The sequence below is a fragment of the Hippoglossus stenolepis genome, chromosome 23, assembly GCF_022539355.2.
Source record: "Hippoglossus stenolepis isolate QCI-W04-F060 chromosome 23, HSTE1.2, whole genome shotgun sequence".
Classification (NCBI taxonomy): Eukaryota; Metazoa; Chordata; class Actinopteri; order Pleuronectiformes; family Pleuronectidae; genus Hippoglossus; species Hippoglossus stenolepis.
The window spans coordinates 265,721-280,580 of record NC_061505.1 but is presented as its reverse complement, the minus strand read 5'-3'; the positions used below and the strand labels follow the sequence as shown (position 1 = coordinate 280,580).

The window sequence follows — 14,860 nt, the reverse complement described above, 5'->3', positions numbered from 1 at the left end:
TATTACTCTTGTCTCTGAGGCGGAGCAGCTCTTGCCAGGGTCAGTTTACGCTTCTTGACAGCTCGTCAGGGTGAGGAAGAAGTTCAGAACGGATCATGTTTTACTTTAGCAATGCACCAAATGTTTTTTTTTCTCCAGTGGCTCCTGAAGGAGGAAACAAGCTGAAGAAACAACTGGTCCAATCACAGAATGAGAAGAAGTCGAGTCAAGAGTCTGAACCAAGTCCTGTGGGTGAGTCCTGATTGGTGCAGGGTCTCAAATATGACAAACACGTGTTTGTATGCACAGGTAAGATGAGGCTCAATCTGGAGGTCATGTGACATTTACACGAGTAAATGATTAATATTAATATATTGCAGCCGCCAAACAAACATCAGACCCTAGATGCTGCAGGTTGTGTTCAGAGTAAACAATGATATGAACATGATGCCAAGCTAGCTGTCTTTCCTTGCAAGCTTTATGATGTTTCTTTGTAAATGCATCACAAAGATAGGTGAGTAAAAACCGAATGAAAGTATGTATTTCTGCCTGAAGCTAACATTAGCTCAGATGATCAAGACGACTGGCAACTTTTAAGGTGGATGTTACTCAGTAAGTGAAAAATGTACACCTCATTTTAACAATTCATTTTTATCCCTTTTATTATTCAGTCATCCCTGCACAGAATGTCCAGTAGATGGTGCTATTTGACCTCCTTCCTATCCGTCTTTTACCTTTTTGTAGTTCCATCAAAGAGCAGCAACAGACCTGCGACCATGATTCCACCAGAGTCCAGACTGCAGACTCCCCTCACAGGTAGGTCCACCTGGATTCATGAATCCATCACTAACATGTGTTCAGGAGCTCATTCTGGTTTTTAAGAGATCTGCAGTTTTATCACCTTTTCATCTGTGTTTCAGTTCCTGTGGCTCCGAGAAAGGTCCGACGTCGCCCGTGGTCATCTGCAGAGAAGGAGGCAGTCTGGAGACAGTTGGGAGTCCACGTTCTGGTGCAGACAGTACCTGGGAAGGAGGTCTGTCAGCGCTGTCTGGACCTTGAGCCTGTCCTCAGAGGTCGACATTGGAAAGACATAAAGAACCAAGTCCACAACCAAATCCAGAGCCAAAAGAAGCAGCAGTTCCACGCCCAGATGGACCTTCAAGACCCCCAGGAACAACAGAATCAAGAACATGACCAAACTCAGAAGAAGCAGCACCAGCACTTCCAGGCCCAAATGGACCAACATGGAAAGGACCAAACCCAGAACCAGAAGAAACTGCAGTACCATGCCCAGATAGACCACCAGGACCAGGACAATGTTCAGAATCAGAAGAAACAGCAGTACCATCTCCAGTTGGACCAACAGAACCAGGACCACACCATGAAAAAACAGCAGTTCCAAGTTCAGATGGACCACCAGGACCAGGAAAGCATACAGAATCACAAGAAACAGCATTACCACACCCAGATGGACCACCAGGACCACCTTCAAATTCATAAAAAGCAACTATGCCATTCTAGATTGGAACACCCGGACCATATTCAGGTCCACAAGAAGCAGCTCTACCAAATGGACCAGCAGACCCAGGCACTGCAGTCCACACTGGATCGGGACGCGTCGTCTCTTCTGACGGGCACTCCATTTGGACCTGATGGACCTCATCGGGCCACAGGACTCTCACTTGTGGAGCGGGACCCCATTATCAGTCCATATCCACTTCCACACCGGGCCCCAGGGCTTAACATGGACCAGCTGCTGCCCAGAACAGAGTGGACTGATGAGTCTCTGGCCCAGAACTACCCAATCAACAGGCAGCTAGCCAGGAACCTTCTCCCAGATGCACCCACAGGAGGACCTCTGCCCAATCCACACTCTGGACATGTCCACTTCTGACAGACAGGCCCACAAGGGCCCTGAACACAATTGACAGTATCAGATAACAACGTATTGTGTTTCCTTATAATGACAAAAAAGTCTTGAAGACCTCCAGTCCCTGAAAATAAAATCAACCTTTTCCATCACAGGTTCCTCCAACTTTCTGTTCATGTAACGATACTGAGGTTCAAAACTCACCACACGCAAACTTCTTAGAAACTGCGTATCTGCTTAATCGCAGAAATCTTAACGTAGACCTTTTTAATCGTAGAACTCTTGTTGTAGAACTTTTTATGCCCCCCGCCAGTGGCAACAGGCCTTTAAAGAATTTCTTCACATTTTGACCATGTGTCACTTGGACTCAAAGATGAAATGATTGGATTTCAATGGTCAAAGGTCCCAGTGACCTCCATAAGGAAAATAAAATGTGTGTAGACTGAACGTTGGTGGAGACAAACGACCACAGGACGGTGATTCTAGTTCTTTGTAAAAGCAGAATTTTTCTGACTCTGGTGTCAGAACAGAGTTTGTCAGTCGGATACGTTCATATGCAGTGAAATGTTGAACATCTATGATCTCTGCTGCTGAACAACTGCGACCAGGCAGAAAATAAACGTGTCTCCTCAGTGATGAATATCTGAAGTGGTTTGTAAACAGATGGAGAACGAACCTGAAAGCTTCTTACTGGTCCAGCTGATGGTTACAGGTCGTTGGTGGAAAAGGTTCTCGTTGAAGACATGTTGTCGCTTTGACGTGGTTAAAAACTAACTTTTATATCTTTGCCCTTTAATAGTTGTGTATTTGACCAAACCTCAGTTGTTGTTGTTGTCTTCACAGTAAAAAAAACATCAGTCACCTGCTGCTCTTCCTGTGTTTTCTTCTTCTCTGCTTCCTGTTCCCTTTTCAGGTTTGGTAGTTTGTGTTTTCAGTAGGTGGGCGAGTTGCATTCATTAGTTTACAACACAAAGTTAAACTAGAATAATTTATGGTTTCTATCCAGACATCTATCCACCTGTGGATGAATAGACAGGTGACGATGGCTGTCAGGTGATGACGTCTTGGTTCAGTCGACATTTGTACTTTGTTACATTCATCATATGTTCATCAGTCACCATGGTAACGTGTTCTCCATGACGTCTGAAGTTTATAAACTGATGTCATGGATAACACCTCACAGTTACCATGGTGACTGATGAACAACAACTTTAGAAATTGAACCATGAACAACTTTTTATTCCTCCGCCACAAACGCATCCAATCTTCTGATGCATCGATGACACCACTGATATCCGGCTGATATTTCTTATCTGAAGCTGATATTATTAGTCGGATGTTTCTCAGTCTGAATAACATGACCCCCCCCCCAATCTTCTTCATGTAGAACACACAAAGTACAGGGGGTGGAGTCTGTGCTGACGAAGCTGCTCTGTCATTGGTGGGGTGAGGTGTGACGTCTGTCATATTGTAGGAGGGGGAGGTTTACCGCAGTGACACTGTCCTCTGTCTCTCTCTCTGTCTCTCTCTGTCTCATCACATCGACCATCATCGATCCAGCGGATCAATTTTCTATCGGATCACTTTTTAATTCAATGTTTAAGCTGCAGCTGCGGCGGGAAGCTCGTGCTGTTAAAGCGGAGATATCGCGCGCCGTCTGAGCGTCCATACAGACCTTCATCCTCATCCTCACCCTCATCCTCATCCTCATCTTCATCTGCACCATCATGTCCGGAACCAAGGAGGAGGACCGCAAAGGCTCGAGCGAGTGGCGGGAATTCTTCTGGAACCCGCGAACCCACGAGCTGCTGGGTCGAACCGCCACGAGCTGGGGTGAGTGTCTCTCTCTCTCTCTCTCTCTCTCTCTCTCTCTGTCTCTCTCTGTCTCTCTCTCCCTCTCTCTCTCTCTCTGTCTCTCTGTCTGACCTGTCTCTCTCTCTCTCTCTGTCTCTCTGTCTCTCTCTCTGTCTCTCTCTCTGTGTCTCTGTGTCTGTCTCTCTGTGTCCCTCTGTCTGTCTGTCTCTCTCTGTCTCTGTTCTCTCTCTCCTCTCTCTCTCTCTCTCTCTCTCTGTGTCTCTCTCTGTCTCTCTGTCTCTCTCTCTGTCTCTGTGTCTCTCTCTCTCTCTGTCTCTCTCTCTGTCTCTCTCTCTGTCTCTGTCTCTGTCTCTCTCTCTCTGTCTCTCTCTCTCTCTGTCTCTGTCTCTCTCTCCCTCTGTCTCTCTCTCTCTCTCTCTCTGTCTCTCTCTGTCTCTGTCTCTCTCTCTCTCTCTCTCTCTCTCTCTCTCTCTCTCTCTCTCTCTCTCTCTCTCTCTCTCTCTCTCTCTTCTCTCTCTCTCTCTCTCTCACAGCTACTGTCGTTTTACCTCCGACTCTAATACACAGATATAATATTCTATATTTATATTATACAAATAATTCATCGAATTAATACACATGTATAATTACAACGATATAATAACACTAATGTATATAAAGACATGTATTAATACACATGTATAATAAAATATATAACTATATAACACTAGAGCTGCAGTGATTAATCAGTTGATCAGTAGAGAACCAATCGGATCATTTGATGATCAAAGACACTGAATGAGAAATGATTATTATTTTAACAATAATGTGAAATTGTGACGTTTCTGTAGAGATTCACACGTCTGATGACGTCACGTCAGAGCGAACACAGTTGATCGATCATTAGCAGGTTGATCAGTAATATAAATAATGTTTGAACACAGTTTGAACAGTGACAACATTTTACATTTACAATGAAAATACATGAAACTAATTGATTTATATATATATGATTAATATTAAACAACATTATATACAAGTAGAAAGATACTGTACATATTATATAGTTCCAACAGTTTGATTCAGTAACTTTTCTCTCAAACCGAATAATCTTTGAATTCATATGAATGTTACATTCAAGCTGAATTACATCAACACAACTTTGATAATTATTTTATTATGAAGAATAATCATAAATATGGTTATTCATAATCAACACAACCTTCATCGATCTATGTGAGAAATTATAGAAACAAAGAGAATCATATTAAACTTTATTTACAACATATGAACTCTCGCTCAGTGTCAGTGATGCTCGCTCGTCCTCTGTCAGCCATGTCCTGCCTGAAGGTCACTCGCTCGCTCGCTCTCTCTCTCTCTATTTATAATCTCTATTTCTCTCTCTCTTAAAGGAGACTGGACGAATGATACAGAAAGTAGAACTGTGTGTGTGTGTGTGTGTGTGTGTGTGTGTGTGTGTGTGTGTGTGTTTTTGCTGCAGTACTGCATATCTCCACTATCATGGTCAGATCTTTAAAGAGGAACTCCGCTTTATCATTGTAGCACAGTGGTGATGATGGTGATGATGAAGATGATTTGAACATAAAAACATATTCATACATTTACAATGATAAAACATAAATATGCTGATGTCAACACTAATTCGTCTGCAGTGTCAGTGAACACAACTTTTTTAATTTGACATATAATCAATCAATCAATCACATTTTATTTGTATAGCCCATATTCACAAATCCCAGTTTGTCTCATGGTCTTTAACAAGGTGAGACGTCCTCTGTTCTTAACCCTCAACAAGAGTCAAACTACTAAAACCTTTAACAGGTAAAGAAGGTAGAAACCTCAGAGACACATGTGAGGATCCGTCTCCCAGGACGGACACAAGTGAACAGATGTCCCGTGGAACAGAGAACATCAGAGAGATCAGAGTATTTACAGCTTTGATTAGAATAAACACTTTGTAGCTGAAGGTCAATGAACTGATGGATTATTGTCAGTAATGGTCGAGTATCTGAGGAGACATATTATATATCAAGCAGACTTGTTGTGATCATAGTCCACGATCAGGATCCACCATCAGGTTCAGGATGCCACTATAGTCCACAGTCATGATCCACTGTCACCATCAGGATCCACCATCAGCTGCCACCTCGATCGTGGTCCACCACCACTATCAGATGCCAACATGATACTGGATCCACCATTACAATCACGATCTCTGATTCTCGATCCACCATCATGGGCGGCTGTGGCTGAGGGGTAGAGCGGTCGTCCTCCAACCTGAAGGTCGGCAGTTCGATCCCCAGTCTTCCCCATCTGCATGCCGAAGTGTCCTTGGGCAAGATGCTGAACCCTGAATTGCCCCTCATAGAACAACAAAGTGCTGCTAATAGATGCACTGTGTGAATGTGTGTGTGAATGGGTGAATGTAAAACTGTACTGTAAAGTGCTTTGAGTGGTCATCAAGACTAGAAAAGCGCTATATAAATCCAAAACCATCATAATCCACGATGTGGATCTGTGGACGATAAGGGAAGAAGTGAAGTCAGTAACATGTATTGATGAGATATTAATTTCTTTGATGAGATAAGGATGGAGAAGAGGAAGGAGAAACTGGAAAGAGAAGCTCCGTGTGTCATGTGTCCCCCGACCTTCTAGACCTACAGCAGCAGAACTAAGATCAGGACCAAGACAAACCTGGACCGGCTCTAACTATAAGCTTTATCAAAAAGGAAGGTTTTAAGCCTACTCTTAAACGTACAGATGGAGTCTGCCTCCCGAACTGAAAGTGGGAGATGATTCCACAGGAGAGGAGCTTGAAGCTGAAGCTCTGGCTCCTACTCTACTTTTAGAGACTTTAGGGACGACAGCCTGAATTCTGGGAGCGCAGGGCTCTAGTGGTGATAAGGTACTATCAGCTCTTTAAGATATAATGGTGCCATATTATTAATGCCTTGAAGGTGAGGAGGAGAATTTTAAATTCTATTCTAGATTTAACAGGAAGCCAGTGTAGTGAAGCTAACACAGGAGACGTGGTCTCTGGTCCTGGTTCTCTTCAGGACACGTGCTGCAGCATTTAGGACAAGCTGCAGAGTCTTTAACGACTTCCTGCTGGAGCCTGATAATAAGGAATTACAATAATCACGTCTGGATGGAACAAAGACCTGGACTTGTTCTTCTGCATCTTTTTGAGAAAGGACATGTCTGATTTCTGATGTGTGAAGAACAAAAGTTTATTTGGTCACAGAATAAATAGTCAAACATACACGACTGTAATAAAATACCTCGTACAACCGTACGAAAAATACACGTGTTGCTCAGTTCACGAGCTGTTCTTCACTCAACACGCTGTCCGTCACAGCTGTTCACACCAGTTCAGACCGTCTGTATAAAATATAACTGCTGCTCAGTCTTTATATAACTACCCTGTGATGATGTCAAAATGTCTCCCATCATGCACCAGGGCAGGGGATGCTTGGCCTTTATGCAGACTGAAGGACACACACACACACACACACACACACACACACACACACACACACACACACACCCACACTAAACTGAACAGAGTTTTATGTTAATCTGGATTAAACAGACAGACGAGGTTGATTGGAATATAATCTGTCACCACATACATGCACACACACACACTCACACATGCACACTCACACACATGCACACACTCTCACACATGCACACTCACACACACACACACACACACACACACACACACACACAGGTCTTAATGTATTTATGAGGACAGTGTTTAATTTTACATGTGTACATGTGTTTTTAATCTGGATTCTACATGAACACGTTAACCTGCTGTCATGTTCAAACATCATCTGTCTCACATACACCCCGTCTGCTCTGATTGGTCAGCTTTAATCACTGCTGTATCCATGGTAACAATAGTGTCAGTTCTGCCCCAACAATTCGAGTCAGTTACTGAATGTAATATGTCATCGGTCACATGTCACCTGTACAGACCGGAGGGAGGGATAGTGGTCCAGGTGATACGGGAATCAAACGTCCTGAACGTTTCGACCAGACAACGACGCAGACTAAGGTGTGATGAAAGAAAGTGTGTTTCATATGATGGTGACCCTGAACCTCTGAACCAGGATCAGGTTTCTGTTAATCTGGTTTAATCTGCACCAGTGGACACGTCTGATCACATTAACTCTGCAGGAGGAAGTTTAACAGGGTCAGTGTGAGGCCTCATCACGTATGACCAATACAAATAACTGCATCGAACCAACAACAACAACTGCATCGAACCCCCAGCACCAGCAGTGGGTGCCGTGGGACCACATGATCACACAGAGACAGTCCTGGCCCCTGGGGGGCGCTCACAGCGCCGTGGCTTTTAAGGATCTCTGAGGTCACAGGTCCTGAGGAGAGAACCTTGATGTCTGGTTGCTATGGTAACCTGCAGATGATTTCATAGACCTGACAGCCAATCAGAGACGCTGGTTACCAGCTGTCAATAAACGGAACGAAGAAGAAGACTTGACAGAGATTACACCCTCCCCCATCTGTCTCCCCCTCCCACCTCTCCCCCCCTCTATTCAGACTGAATGTAGGTCATCAGAAGGAGGCGGGGCTAAACACAAGAGGATTATTATGATGCATCTAAAGGGGGGGGATGTCAGATATATTATTGTGAATAAAACCTGTTTGTTTTCCCCAGGTCTGATCCTGCTCTTCTACCTGATCTTCTACCTGTTTCTGGCCGGAATGTTTGTTCTCACCATGTACATCATGCTGCTCACGCTCGACGACTACAAGCCCACCTGGCAGGACCGCCTGGTCACTCCAGGTGAGGGAATCGAACACACGATACATCACGTGACCGGTGGAAGGGTCATAATGTTACTTGTATTACTATTACTTTATATTACCAATACCTTATATTACTAATACTTTACATTACTATTACTTTATAGTGCTATTACTTTATATTACAATTACTATATTACTACTATGTCCCAGTTTGGGAAGTCCCATCCATCATCCCTCCCTCCTTCACCATCCATCGTCCCTCCATCCCTCCATCCCTCCGTCATCCCTCCAGGCTGTGATTGGTTAATGAGCGCCAGGCTGTGATTGGTTAATAACTGTGATGTTAACATGTTTCAGGGATGATGATTCGTCCGAAGGGCGATCAGCTGGAGATCACGTTCTCTGTGTCCGAGACTGAGAGCTGGGACGGCTTCGTCCACAACCTCAACACCTTCCTGTCTCGTAAGACATTCGTTAAATTCATATTATTATTAATATTTATCTTAATTTCATGTTTATGTAACTAAAACATTAAGTCTAGTTCCACTGTTATGATCTCTCCACCTGTCTGCAGCGTACAACGACAGCTACCAGGCTCAGACCAATGATGACTGTCCTCCAGATCGATACTTCATTCAAGAGGACAGTGGAGAGGTAAACCGGTCTCACTCTCTACCTGTTTGACTACCTGTCTCCCTCTCTCTGCTCACCTGTCTCTCTCCACAGGTTAGGAACAATCCAAAGCGTTCCTGTCAGTTTAATCGGACGATGTTGGACGACTGCTCTGGGGTTTCAGATCGTTTCTATGGTTACAGCAGAGGTCAGCCCTGCATCCTCATCAAACTGAATCGGGTACGTCGACCTCTGACCTCTGACCTAAACTGCAGGACACTCAATACCAACTGTCTAACTGCTAGAGGTGTGGAAGTGTCTCGATTCTTAGACATCGCGATGCAGACTTGGACGACTCATCGATGCAGAGATGGAACATAATCGATTCATGTTTTCCGCTACGTTCATTGTTTTAGTGATGTCCCGCCGCTGCAAAATTATAACACAGCTACTTCAGGACAGACGCACATTAAAGGTCCGGTCTGTGTCAGAGTCTGATTCCTCCTCTGACCTGCGCTCACTTTACACTTTAACAATTAACACCATCACTGATCACAAGTTATTAGGACACGTACAGGACTGACGTTTACTTTGTGTTTGTTTGATTCTCTAGAGTTTATTAGACAAATGTTTAAACACACTGCGCCGCTTTCCCCTGCTTCAACCCTCTAACCCTAACACGAGGCGTAATGCACACAGTCAGGACATCAGGGTTAAAGTGACGGAACGATCCGGAGTCATGATCCGACATCATCGATTAATAACTGTTTTAGAATATAGGACTGGATGATGAATATGTGATTATCAGTTTGTGTGATCAGTTCTAAGTGTGATGATTAGAAAACATCAGAGGAGCAAAGTCACTTGTGGACCAGCGATGTGATGAGCCTCAGTGCAGTGGTGCTGCTGAGGGGGGCCAGGCGGGGCCACCTTGATACAGTAAAGGCTATAATCAGAGTTTGTCCTTTTAAACCTTAGGTGCAGCACACAAGTCTCAACTGAATGAATGTGAAATCAGTGGAGAGGACTGACCACTGTCATAGACTCACTGTTGTAGTCTGATTTATGATTTGAAAACTGTTGTGGCAATTTCTGTGAATCAAGCACAAAGTCCAACACTTGTCTTTCTGTAAGTTTAATCCAGCATCTGCAGATGGACTCACAGTACACATCACCTGAATGACATGAGAGTTGTGTTCTTATAACCCACAGCCCCTCCCCTTGGGTATGTAAAGGTACTTGTTACCCTCCTGATGTCTTATCAGGGTGGGACACATCCTGCCTTCATGTCTTTGTGGACGACCCCTGGAGTGAGACCCCAGATGTGAGATCCCAACCATTTGCAAAGAGACACCATAAAGTTAAGGCTTCAAGAGGCCATGAAGTAAAAGTCTCTGAGCAATAACCGTAAACCTAAAGTCTCTTTTAGAGAAACATCTGGTCGATCTTCCACATTCACGTCTGCTCATCTAACATCACATCCACAAATGACAACATTTCCAATACAAAACAGTTTTTTGTAAATTACAGCACAATTGTCATAACAGTAACAGTCTTATACTTTTTAAAGCACTTTCTAAATAAAAAGAGAGTTCATATGTGACTGATTTTATTAACTAATATTAACTGATGAAAAAGCAGCCATGTGCAGTGATGTAGAAAACTGTGGATGTGATACATTGAAAAGCATCAAGATGCATCGTTGTGAATCGAATCGTTGCTGAATCGTAATTCGAATCGTGAAGCTCGTGAAGGTGCTCACCTCCACTAACTGCCCTCCTCTGACCTGTCTGTCTGCACGTCTGTCTCTCCAGGTCATCAACATGCTGCCGGGAAAGGACGGACAGTCTCCTTATGTCACCTGTGGAGCCAAGGTCTGTACCTGTCTGTCTGTACCTGTCTGTCTGTACATGTCTGTACGTGTCTGTCTGTGTCTGTCTGAACCTGTCTGTCTCTCTTCAGACGTACAGAGTGGGGAAGGATGAGTGGGTAAGAACCGTAGCGCAGTAGAACCGTAGAACCGTAGAACAGTAGAACCTTGAAGCATCGTAGATCCTCATGAGCAGACGTTCTCTCTGGTCCCCATCAGGTCCACATTTCACATTTCAAGGTGACACAGAGAACAACTTATCCACGTAACTTATATACATCGCTGCTCGGTGTGAACTTTTGATGTTCTTCACATGCTGCTGCATGTTTAGTATTTTATAAGACTTGTTCTGTGAGACGGGCTGTTGCCCTGTATGGATGAAACCATTAATAAAGAAAATTCCAGATTTCCAGGTGATTTGAATGTATAAATATCACGATTATTTCCATTATAACCAGTCTGGTAGAGCTTGAATATGAAGTTACACAGCTGCTCCACAGTTAAAACTGTTTTTACCTTGACATCATATCTGTTGTGATTTGAAGATGCATCCCTCAGCACGCCCAAACACCTGGTAACCACGGTAACGTCTGTCTGGCCAATGAAACCCCTGCATTCACTGTCCCCTCTATGTGGAGGGATTCTACATCAATCAGTGTGTGTGTGTGTGTGTGGGTGTCTGTGTGTGTTGTGTGTCTGTGTGTGTTGTGTGTCTGTGTATGTGTTGTGTGTGTGTGTGTGTTTTCAGAGGGAGGACAGTGATAAGATTGGACAGCTGGTGTATTATCCTCCTAATGGGACATTCAATCTCATGTACTACCCTTACTACGGCAAGAAAGCTCAGGTAACACACACACTCCATGCATATTTATATATATGAACCAGCTGTACATATGTATTTATGAATATAGATATTTCCATGCAACACATTAGTTTGAGATGAATCTCTATATATATAGATATATAAACCGTCGGTATCGTTGATGTGGTGAAGATGCAGCGTCTCATCACTATCGTCCTGACGAGTGTGTTTGATGCCTCAGGTGAACTACACTCAGCCGCTGGTGGCCGTGAAGTTCCTGAACGCCTCTCTGAACACAGACATCAGCGTCGAGTGTAAAATCAACTCCAACACTCTCGCCCCCGGCAGCGAGAGGGACAAGTTCGCCGGACGAGTTTCCTTCAAGCTACGGATCAATGACAAATAGACACGTGACAGCTGCATCAATCCAGATGTGTCCTGTTAAAACCCGGTGATGCATTCACTGACTCACGTGATCCCGTGTAAACACACATTTCGTGTTTTGTAATTTTCTGTGACGTGATCCTCCATATGACAGTGCAGCTTTAACCACACCCTGAAACCGACCAATCAGCACACACGCTCTGATGTCACTGCCGCTGAGGATTGACTGAACAACAGACGAATAATAATCGTATCAATCTGCACGAGTCACAAACCAAACTCTTGATCAACCTTCAGATCATTTATTCATCTTTATTTATTTATTTATCACTTGTCTGTTTATGAAAACTTTTTCACAGTTTTAAAATGATTTTGTAAACATCAGGTATGATTGACTCTGATTGGCTGTTCAGGAACAGGGGGTAAACCAGATCACAGTCCAGTTCAGGGTCTGTCCTACGAAGCGGGTTCAACATATCCTGGATCTCTTTCAGTTATCCAGCTGAACTTATCCTAACGATCCAGTCAGGCTGTGGTCACATGACGCTGGTTATCAGGTTTATCTACCTTATACTAAAACTGTTCTATCATGAACAAGATCTGAATCTCATCTGTTTCCATCACATGTCATTTACATGAATTCTCATTGTGTGTCTGACAGTTTCAGTCTTTCAGGTGAAACCCTGGAGGCTTCAAGCTGAACTGCAGGAAATAAAACACAGACTGTAAAGAAGGAAGTCGACTGATCTTCATATCTTTACAATACAACAGGTACAACACTGATTTTATTTCTACTGTATATCGATATCAGTACACACATGAACATAAGGATTATAAACAAGTCAGATACTAAATGAACAGAAGTAGAAAACCAGTAGAAACTAAAGAAAAGACTTTGTTATTTAGGTGTAAAATGTAAAATGTAGATGAGCTTCTCTGCATCAGCCACAGTGAACAGGTAACAAGTGGAGCAGATGCAGTCTGTGGTACTGGGAGCACTTTACGGGTCAGGCTGGTTCTGTTCTGCTCCAGCAGCTGACAGAGGTTCATCCTCTGAGGAGAATCTAGATCTTTCAGAAACTCATCAGAGGAGCTCGAAGGATCTTGTGGGTCTCTGAAGACCAAGGTTAGCTGTTCACCATAAGTTACAGTGGTGATTTACCCTGATAAGAAAGGAACCAGCTCTGTAGGACTAAAAACTCCTGATTCAACCTGAAGTACCCTGATAACCACAAATCCTGCTTCGTAGTACCGGCTCCTGGAACTGGTCTGTCTGGGTTTGTTGCCATGGCAGCAGCGTCGGTGTTATTGGTGTGACCTTTTGTTTTTCTTTGTTGCCACAAGGGATTGGCTCGTTAACTAATTAGATAAATAATTAGTCATTAACATAAGGAGGTAGTGGATTAGTTAGCTGGTTAGTTATCTTTTTTCTTTTGATTTGTTTAGGTGTTTGTTTTATTTTTCTATTGTTGTCATGGCGCTGAGCATGACGACAGGTTGCCATGTGACACACTCGTCTCCTCGCCTGTCACTGTTAAAAACCCCTCCCACACCTGTCTTTCCACCAATCGTCTTCCTTTGAAAGTGAACAGCCAATCAGATGGTCCTGCTGTATGATGTTATATGTCGTAACTTGTTTGTGATTGGATGATTTCTCCTGCCTGGAACTGTCCTTGTGTTCAGTCAAATTAAAAAACTAAGAAATTAAAAAGAAAAAACGTTTCTTTGATTAATGGAAGGAAGAGAAATACGACACAAACCAGACGACACAGAAGGTCAACGACAGGAGTGAAATAAAAAGGTAGAATTACCACCATGCGGTTGTATGACGCCACCCACCAGTGCAGATTCTGTGCATATACTTCTACATACTTTATAAAGGTCACTGACCTTTGGACACACAATTCTATTCAGATCAGAGTTTAAAGTTCAAACAGAGTAAAAGTTTAAAATGAATCCAACACAAAAACAAGTGAAAAGTCCACAACAGCAGAAACACACACCCAGAGCAGTTCCACACATAGAACGTAACCCCTCAAAGCTAAAGACACAAAGCTAAGCTAACGTCCAGTCTTTAACAAAGCTAAAGACACAAAGCTAAGCTAACGTCCAGTCATTAACAAAGCTAAGCTCACGTCCAGTCTTTAACAAAGCTAAAGACACAAAGCTAAGCTAACGTCCAGTCTTTAATAAAGCTATAGACACAAAGTTAAGCTAACGTCCAGTCTTTAACAAAGCTAAAGACACAAAGCTAAGCTAACGTCCAGTCATTAACAAAGCTAAGCTCACATCCAGTCTTTAACAAAGCTAAAGACACAAAGCTAAGCTAACGTCCAGTCTTTAACAAAGCTAAAGACACAAAGCTAAGCTAACGTCCAGTCATTAACAAAGCTAAGCTCCGTCAGTCTTTAACAAAGCTAAAGACACAAAGCTAAGCAACCTCCAGTCATTAACAAAGCTAAGCTCATCCAGTCTTAACAAAGCTAAAGAGCTAAGCTAATGTCCAGTCTTTAACAAAGCTAAAGACACAAAGCTAAGCTAACGTCCAGTCTTTAATAAAGCTATAGACACAAAGTTAAGCTAACATCCAGTCTTTAACAAAGCTAAGCTAATGTCCAGTCTTTAACAAAGCTAAAGACACAAAGCTAAGCTAACGTCCAGTCTTTAACAAAGCTAAAGACACAAAGCTAAGCTAACGTCCAGCCTTTAACAAAGCTAAAGACACAAAGCTAAGCTAACGTCCAGT

General features: G+C 43.2%; 2 protein-coding genes across 4 annotated transcripts; both read left to right on the top strand.

The window, feature by feature from the left end:
• Positions 1-283: 283 nt before the first annotated feature.
• Positions 284-2,710, top strand: LOC118102670 (signal transducer and activator of transcription C). Of its 2 annotated transcripts, XM_047338944.1 has the most exons (3): positions 284-591; positions 724-795; positions 900-2,710. In XM_047338944.1, exons 1-3 carry the CDS (start codon positions 582-584, stop codon positions 1,871-1,873), a joined length of 1,056 nt encoding a protein of 351 aa, XP_047194900.1. In that variant the 5' UTR covers positions 284-581; the 3' UTR covers positions 1,874-2,710. The 2 variants fall into 2 exon arrangements, with proteins under 2 accessions (XP_047194900.1, XP_035004896.2); XM_035149005.2 differs by having other exon boundaries at positions 287-795.
• Positions 2,711-3,315: 605 nt separating this feature from the next.
• Positions 3,316-13,832, top strand: atp1b2a (ATPase Na+/K+ transporting subunit beta 2a). 2 transcript variants are annotated; one of them, XM_035149685.2, is made up of 9 exons: positions 3,316-3,682; positions 8,355-8,483; positions 8,804-8,908; positions 9,021-9,100; positions 9,173-9,298; positions 10,873-10,932; positions 11,021-11,047; positions 11,677-11,772; positions 11,972-13,832. In XM_035149685.2, the coding sequence occupies exons 1-9, from the start codon at positions 3,577-3,579 to the stop codon at positions 12,134-12,136; spliced, it is 894 nt and encodes a 297-aa protein (XP_035005576.1). In that variant the 5' UTR covers positions 3,316-3,576; the 3' UTR covers positions 12,137-13,832. The 2 variants fall into 2 exon arrangements, with proteins under 2 accessions (XP_035005576.1, XP_035005577.1); XM_035149686.2 differs by lacking the exon at positions 11,021-11,047 and having other exon boundaries at positions 3,317-3,682.
• Positions 13,833-14,860: the final 1,028 nt, after the last annotated feature.

Coding starts and splice junctions, on each gene's coding strand:
- LOC118102670 (XM_035149005.2), top strand. CDS start 666: ATGTCCAGTAGATGGTGCTATTTGACCTCCTTCCTATCCGTCTTTTAC. Junction 796..899: donor ACTGCAGACTCCCCTCACAG/GTAGGTCCACCT, acceptor TCTGTGTTTCAG/TTCCTGTGGCTCCGAGAAAG.
- atp1b2a (XM_035149685.2), top strand. CDS start 3,577: ATGTCCGGAACCAAGGAGGAGGACCGCAAAGGCTCGAGCGAGTGGCGG. Junction 3,683..8,354: donor TCGAACCGCCACGAGCTGGG/GTGAGTGTCTCT, acceptor TGTTTTCCCCAG/GTCTGATCCTGCTCTTCTAC. Junction 8,909..9,020: donor CCTCAACACCTTCCTGTCTC/GTAAGACATTCG, acceptor ACCTGTCTGCAG/CGTACAACGACAGCTACCAG.